The sequence below is a fragment of the Amblyomma mixtum genome, chromosome 9 (genome assembly GCF_055824585.1).
Source record: "Amblyomma mixtum isolate Tamu chromosome 9, ASM5582458v1, whole genome shotgun sequence".
NCBI classification, from domain to species: domain Eukaryota; kingdom Metazoa; phylum Arthropoda; class Arachnida; order Ixodida; family Ixodidae; genus Amblyomma; species Amblyomma mixtum.
Window position 1 is genome coordinate 40,717,351 of NC_143020.1, and position 8,005 is coordinate 40,725,355.

At 46.1% G+C, this 8,005-nt stretch overlaps 1 protein-coding gene across 1 annotated transcript; it reads left to right on the forward strand.

Annotated features, from left to right (window-relative positions):
• Positions 1–221: 221 nt before the first annotated feature.
• Positions 222–7,251, forward strand: LOC149328822 (uncharacterized). Its single transcript, XM_089560779.1, is given in 3 exon segments — positions 222–509; positions 7,101–7,151; positions 7,153–7,251. Coding segments are annotated over 3 exon segments (438 nt in total).
• Positions 7,252–8,005: the final 754 nt, after the last annotated feature.

The window sequence follows — 8,005 nt, forward strand, 5'->3', positions numbered from 1 at the left end:
AAGCCAAAAACGTTTTCTGGTTCTCGCTCTTTTCATTTCCAGAGAGTTTCAAGAAGGCCAAACCAGGCCAACATCCCATACTTTTAAGCCGATAAGGAAGGGATCGTGATAATCGCGGTGATGTGACAAGAAAATAGATAACATATAAAATGGGACACATTGGCAGCCCCAGAGGGTATTTCCTTGAGCGCCGAGTGGCAGCGAGCGTAGGGCGGAGAACTATGGCTGTGTCCGGTACGCGATGCACACTCGTCGGTTTTTCGGAGGCTCTGGACTGGAGGCCTCTACTTTTCGTGCAGCAAGCTCCATCTAGCATAATATGCGGGGCCTGCGGACTCATACGGCCTGTGACCGCCCGTTTTCCCTGCCAGCACGTCCTGTGCGGGTCCTGTTACGAGCTGTCCAACCTGGGCGATCATGTTCGCGTCTGTCCCCTTCACTGCGAGAAGTATCCAGAGGAGAATGTCGTCATTCAAGTGACTGCTGCCGACGAGCTTCTCAAAATGGAGGTAAGCGCAGGAGAAGCTTTCAATTTTTAACTCAGGCTTCGCTTTGAAATCATAATAAAACATTGTAGACAGGTCCCAAATGTATTGCAGTGCCTAATGTTTGAATAAAAACTGCTACTATTCCAACGTGTGTTGAGCAATACAGGAAGCCTGACGAGTTAGTTGCCTGGTTGCTTTGTTTCGCGAAAACCCCATAAATCCGTAGAGTTCGCCGTTTAAATCGAGCAGAACTTTTATTGTGGCCTTTGCTAACCGCGCACTGAAATCGGCTTCCATTAGACAGCTTTAGTTGCACGTGCGGAGCAAGCTTGCATGCGCTGCACCCGTGGCGTTGCGAACTGAGAACAGTGCAACAAGGACTCGTTTAGTTGGCCACTGTGCATCGTCCATCAAGTGACGCGCACGTATTGGCGAATGTAGCGACGATATTTCAGAATACCATGTGTCCCATCTGATTGCAACCAAGATTTTAAAAAACGAGGGTACTAGACGAGTGAAACAAATTTAGTAGTGTTAATAGTGCTACGGCCTAGTAAGCAGTACTTGTTCTTTCCGGAAGCATAGATCATTAGCAGAAATTAATAAGCTAACTTTTCATTTTTTTTTGCCAGGAATAAAATGCCAGTGTAGAAGTTACAACGTTTCAAAAATGAAAACACCGGGGTGAAATGTTTGCACGGAGCTGCCATTTACGCAATCATGATTGAAAAGCAGAAGTGCGAAAGCCGAAATTACCTGTCATGAATTGATTACGTGTCAGGAACAACGCAAATTCTGCAAAATACGCCCATAGGCTGTCAACAGCACTAAATTGGTTTCACTTGGATAGAACAATCCGTCTTTGCTTAAAAACTTGCTCACTAGTATTGGCTGAGATGCCTGGCATACCGGAGCTGGGCCGACGCATTTATTCAGCAAATATTGATGAGTGCATGACTAGCCTAAGCTTTCTCAGAGAGTAGAGCTATGAAAATAGAAGATTCCTATTGTGACGAAGCTGCAGAATGATTCGGCTGACGCCGTTTGTGACAATATACCACTGCCAGCAGCCATAAAGCAAGCGCTTGAGCGCCTCCCTTGGGCTAATATTAACAACTCTGAGCATTGGCCGCTAGGTCAGAGATCACGGCGCAAGGTGTGTTCGCCGCAGCTGTTGTTTTCTGGTAGCTTGAAGCCGCCCTGAAATGGTCTCGGTCCGAAGGACGAACGCTCAGCGGCGATGTCAGTAGATGACCCACGTCCGAGCATTCGGGTGTAGACTTCTGGTCTTTGGGCGGGAGTACAGCCTTAAAATGTTACAAAAGTATGAGATCAATGTAAACATTTTGCTCGATGAAGGTTTTACCAAGGAGCGAACCTGAAAATCCGGTGATAGTGGACGCATGTGCATAAGGCACACACCAAAGCGACCATCGTCCTTTCCTAAAGTGGCGCGAGGGCCCCGTAGTCTGTCACCGTTATTGCGGTCCCTATTATGCCCGCCCCGACAACCGAAGAGAGCCAGTGAACCTGTCAAATATCACCAAGCTCGGTAATCCGCGATCGAGACCCAATGTGTTTGGCTTTTCGTCGGTGTAAAAGTTGACAAGTGCTGTTATGCTTGCAAGGGAATAAACTGAGCGCTGCAAAAAAATCGGACCTTTCCAAATGGGCAATCACAAGCTGGTTTTCCTCGATCTTTTTTTCTCAATCTATTGCTAACGAGGCTCATCACCATAAGCCTGGCCGAGCCCACTGCAGGGCAAAGACATCTCCCATGTCTCTCCAATTAAACCTGTTCTTTGCCAGCTACGGCCACCGTGACCCCGTTAACTTGTTAATTTCATCCGTCCACCAAACTTTCTGCCGCCCTCTCCTGCGCTTGCCATCTCTTGGAATCCACTACTTTCCCATTAAGAACCACCTGTTATCTTCCATTCGCAATACATGTCCTGCTATATGCCCATTTCTTCTTCTTGATTTCAACTAGGATGTCATTAATCCGCTCATATCCAGTCTTATATCTGTTTACTAAAACAAGATGTGATGTGGTGATTGCGAGAGAACTTAATGTAACTGTGAGCATGCCGCTGGCAGTTGTTGCCATGCGGCTTGCCCTGAAGATCGTTGACGTTTATGCCAAGGAATGAGACAGCAGAAAAACAAAAATCTGGCTGCGAATAGCATTAGAAGCAGCCAAGCTGATTACTGTCGAAGTGGTCTGTGTTTTGCACGTGCGCAGCAAATCCGCCCAGTGTGCCATTTGGTTCCGCCACCGGCCACTGATGAAGCAAAAGACGAACACTCGGGTCACATATTTACGAAAATGAAAGGGCGTACACCGCAAGTAGACAGAGGTGACCGTTCTGAAAATTGGCTGTTTATCTGAAACACAAGGGCTGTTTGTCGGTTAGACATTTATGTGTAGCTCATACTGTGCGACGTAAAAGAAAATGTAGTCATTAAAAGCAGGCTATCTTCCTGACGAACGCAGTGGCGGCGCAGCGTTTGGACGGAAGCAGCGGGCGCCGCGTTGCCATGTTGCCAACGCAACCATTAACGTTCTCCTTAACGTGCGCGCATAATGGTGTCTAGCGTTCCAATGCCGGCAGAAAACTGACAACTAGCGTTCCGCGTATGCGCATTCGTTACTTCAGTGGCACTGCGTATGCCTGACAAAATGCGTTGCTTTTAAGCATGGCGTGTTGCTCGAGCGTGATTCGTTTCCGAGGGTACCAGCAGCACTTTCGGAAAGGTACGTGTGCTCTTGCACTGGGTCTCTCACAGTTCGCCTGGCATGCGCTGTTGGCGCCTCGAGGACGCGTGGCGTGATAGAGGATAACACACTGTTCTTTCTTTATTTATTGTGTCCTCGCATAGCGTCATTCTGTTCATTTTGGCGTACAAAACTCACTAAACTCACTAAAAAAATACTAAAACTGCCTTGTAATTCAATATATGATGGCTGATGGTTCACCCTCCGAAAGCCAATAGAAAGTTTGCTTCACTGGAGTAAAATGCAGGCGCTTCATAGTTTTACAAGAAAAGAGAACAAGCAGATGCATCGGCTTAATCTGCGATGTAAGACCAGACGATAGGTTTGATTGCTGAGCAGCATGCTCGATAAGTTACTGTACACGTGCCCCAACATGAACTGCGGCGACATATTTTGGCGATTTAATGTTTCTATCACGACTATGCATTCGATAAAGTGTGCTTGACGGTCTCAAAGTGGACCAGACGAAGCGTTTCCGAATACAACCTCAGGTACTTTAACTTCCCTTTTGTAATAAAGGGATTCTTCATTCGTTATCCTTTGCGTTTTATTTTAGAGCGCAGCTCTTTGGCGTCCGTTCCTGGGATTCGCGTCGTCGTCGGCGTCGGCCTCGTAACCAGCTCCGCCCCCCTTTCATCCCCCCAGCGGTATCGGCGTCAGCGGCATCAGTCAGTCGCTGCTATTCACGACAACAGTAAACCTTCAGTTGGTAGTGTGCGCCTAACCATGGCGATTGCCCTCCCTGGCTTTTCTTGTTTCCATGTATAGCTATGCAGCACCTGCACTTTACTCTGTTGTTAAATAACCAACTATCCCTAACGCAGATTACACTTAGTTCTATTGCTCGTGTGGCTTTGTGTTTTGCGACAGACGTGACCATGAAACCGCCCAGAGAGAACCACACGTATCTGGAGCCCGTCCGTAGGTTTTGTTGCCTTCTTCAGCAGCCGTCTTTGCCACCCGTCTTTTTTTTTTTTGCATCTAGTCAGTTGCGCTTTGTTACATCCCATGTTGGTGAGACAGTATAAAAAGTAAGCAAGAAAATGCTCTGTAGCGAGTGGAAAGATGCTGGTTTTTCCTCTACTCTGCGAAGCATCTAAAAAAGACGTCAATGCTGCGTTAGCCGCGAAACTAGGTCTCGGAAATCGCAAGCTTGTTTAGTTCTTGAAGCTTTGCCCCTATCACTCATTCCATAGTTCCGTAGTTCACGCATGGAAGACTGGCTTTCTCTATAATTATATCTCCTACAGAAACGCGCATAGGAGATTTCTAACGGCCTCTTGTCCCAACTGATCGCTTCAATGGTTTCAGGATCCAAGATCCGCGGCTTGCATGTACGACATGCCTTACAATCGACAGCGTGAGCAGGCCAACTCGCCGTCGGCGCGAGACTCACGTAAAGACCGGCGGAAGGTCGGTTTTCGGTTGTCACAGGCGCCGCAACTGCCTTACGACACCACGACTTTGAGCTCGGCGACAGGCTTGATGACACAACTACAACTTTAAAATAAAGGATGCCCATGTGCAATTTCCAATTATCTAGAAAAGGCCTGGCGTAACGAGGAAATACTGCTTTTCCTGTTAGTGCACTGCATGTCAGCTTACAAGTCTGCGGAAGCCTGCTTGCTGGCTGTCAAGGCTAGTGGACGCTTTCAATTTCTTTGACTGTGCACTGTCGTTAGTTATCCTCGTCCTTGCCCCATTTATTCAATTTCCTCATCGACAAGGGCCACTAATCAGAAAGTGAACTTTGCCTGTGTCTACCGATTACAGCATTTTGGCTATAAAAACACCACTCTCTTAAAAAGGGTCTATAGATTTTCTGTGTACTTCTCACGACTATGTTACCTTCCTGTAGGCTGTTTCTTACTTTTAGTCATACTCTGCAGGATGTGTGCAGAAAGAGTAATAAAAGTGTATGACCATAAATCCAGAGACTGTACAACCTTCGTGTAGGCATTTACTATCTTTTATTCATAGTCTGTAGACCACGTGTAAAAAAGTACTAAAAGTGTATGGCCATAAACCGAGTTTGTCTACCGAGTGTCTTTAGGGTTTGCATTTTTTATGGACAAGTCCATTTTTCCACAGGAAGTTTATAGCGTTTTCAGGCTAAATTGTCTGGAAGTCTATATACTGTCTAAAACAAATTTAGTACCTTAAACGAGGTTTTTATAAACTACAAAATAGCTGTGAAAGATGAATAGCTTTCACCGTCACACGCAGTTCGCAAGTAAACTACACAGCGTCAGCAGTTTTTTTTAACTTTTTGCCGAATCTCACAGGGCGTGCAACGCTAGCCCTGATTTTAAACCGAAGACCACAGATCAATTTTCGGTGATGAAGACAGAAATGTTGATATAGTGGTGTGAAAATATTTAACACCTTTTTTATAGGGAACAATGCGTATTTTACTGCTACAAAGGTGTAAACACATGCAGAAACGCCAAGGTCGATTTTAACGCGGAACAAAAATAGGGTGAAATTTCCTGGGCTTCTGATTTAATAAAATTAGGAATTCCTGAGGCACATTTCGTGATTTTCACTTTGCAGTGCGAGAAGTAAATATGTTTAAATTTTCTAATTGCGAATTATCTAATAAATCGTAGTATGTAGTATTTTTTTTTTGTAACCCAAATATTGTACACGTGTATACCAACGGGTACACGTGTATACCAACAGGATATTGTTCTCAATTTCATTCTTGGCCTACGCTTCCGTTGTACCAACGGGCTAACTCGCTTTATCTCAGTTTCAAACTTTATCGCTTGTGCTCGTGCTGTTGACAGGGAAATAAAGCAAGATGTTGGTAAGCGGAACGTCACTTGGATATTGCATGCGCGCAGCTGAAGTCAAACGATAGAGCAGCAAAGAAGTCGACCATAAGCGAATAAATAAGGACGTTCACTTCTTCGCGAATAGCGATTAATAAAGAATGACGTTGACGGATATTGTTATGCATGTTAATTTAACATATAACACAATGAACGCTTGCACATAATTCTGCATGCGTCGACGCACAATTCGCCTTCTGACATTTTTTGCAGTCAAAACTGAGCCTTGAAAACTATAAACTGGTGGGGCGCTATACTCAGGAAATCATACCACGAAAGTGCTGCGCGTCGTCATACGTAATTTTTACAATGAAATGAGCACATCTCGCCGTCTGTTGTAAACACTGCTAACGTAGCCCTTGTAGTTCGCTGTAGCGGAAAGTTCCATGTGCGTTTGTAGGCTGGTAAGAATCGAAATAGACCGAAGACCTTCAGGTGGCATTCTTGACAACGTAACACACGACGAACAATGAGGGGAGGGTGAGCTTCAGTCTGCAGGTATTAGTGTGAGGCTGCCTCTCGACCTTTTTTCTTTTTGATTTCTTTTCACTATATTATTAGGTTACCTTCTGCCAAAAAAGCCATAAAAGAGAGAATAAACTCTCTACAGACTATTTCTGGGGACGTGAAGGCTAGCTTTGAAACAGGGTTCTCATTTTGATGGCATCTGGTAAAGGCAATATTGGCGCTTCTTCCCGCGAAATGTGACTCAGTGTGGAATTAGGCCGGCAAAGGATGTGTTTAGTGTAGCAATTGCCCTGCACAAACCATTGGCCTCTATGTGGCGCTCTGCTCTGATTTCATGATTGCCCACAAATATCATTAATTGTGAGGATAGGTCGGTGTCTCCTCGAACTGTGGGATACGTTTTGTAACAAGCCAAACGTTGTTTATGTTTAGGTTGGATGAGAGAACGTGTCCCACAAGACACCGATGCTCATATTATATCACATCTGTTATATTCACATCGCTTTATGCAATGTAATGCTGTTTCCTGCGCAGGCCAGATGCTGGAACGCGCAAGCTGGCTGCAAAGCCGTCATGGCTGCTTCAGACCTGAGCAAACATTTTCACGGTGACTGTTGCCATCACTCGACCTCATGTTCCAAGTGCTCGGCGTCTGTTCTCTGCGCCGCCATCTGGGAGCACCTAATGAGCGATTGCAGCGACCATGTCCTGACCGCATCATCTTCGGATCACCATGACTCGTACAACAGAAATGAGCCGATGGAGTTAAAAGGTTTCAGAGAGCTGCTCCACCAATGCACTGCTGACATAAAAGCTGGTGTGCAGCAAACACTCAATTATCACATTGTCCAGAACCAGACACTTGGTGAAGTCCGAAGCTGCATAGAAGCACTCAACCAAGAAACAAGGAGAGCGATCATCGAAACGTCATCACACAGGCGCGACAGTTCCGTAAGAAGTGCAGCTTACCCCGCCGGTGCTGTTGAAATGGACGTGGGCGAGCCCTCAAACCCACCCAGTGGAGAGCTCAAGGAAGTTTCTGGGACGATGCACAATCTACAGGAAACACTTAGACATGAAATGAAATCAGCCGTGCACCGAATTTGTAGCGACGTAGCGCAAAACGGTGCAAAAAGTATGATGATGCACTCTAAATTGATAGAAGCCAGTTAGGATCACTGTCCCGCCTCGAGGCCGTGATAGCACAACCACCGCTTGAAAGGGATCTTTACTCATTCTCTGTGGAAGGAATCGGACGTCTGCGAGACGAGGCAACCAGACACGGGTCGTCCCACTTTCTCGCCCACCGTCTTTACCTGCGAGGCTACTTTATGTCACCTGGTGTTCGCCTCCTGGGACACGGGGAAACCGTGTCGTTGAATCCGTGGATTCTTGTGCACAAAGGCAATCCCGACGAATCTCTCCAATGGCCCTTGACG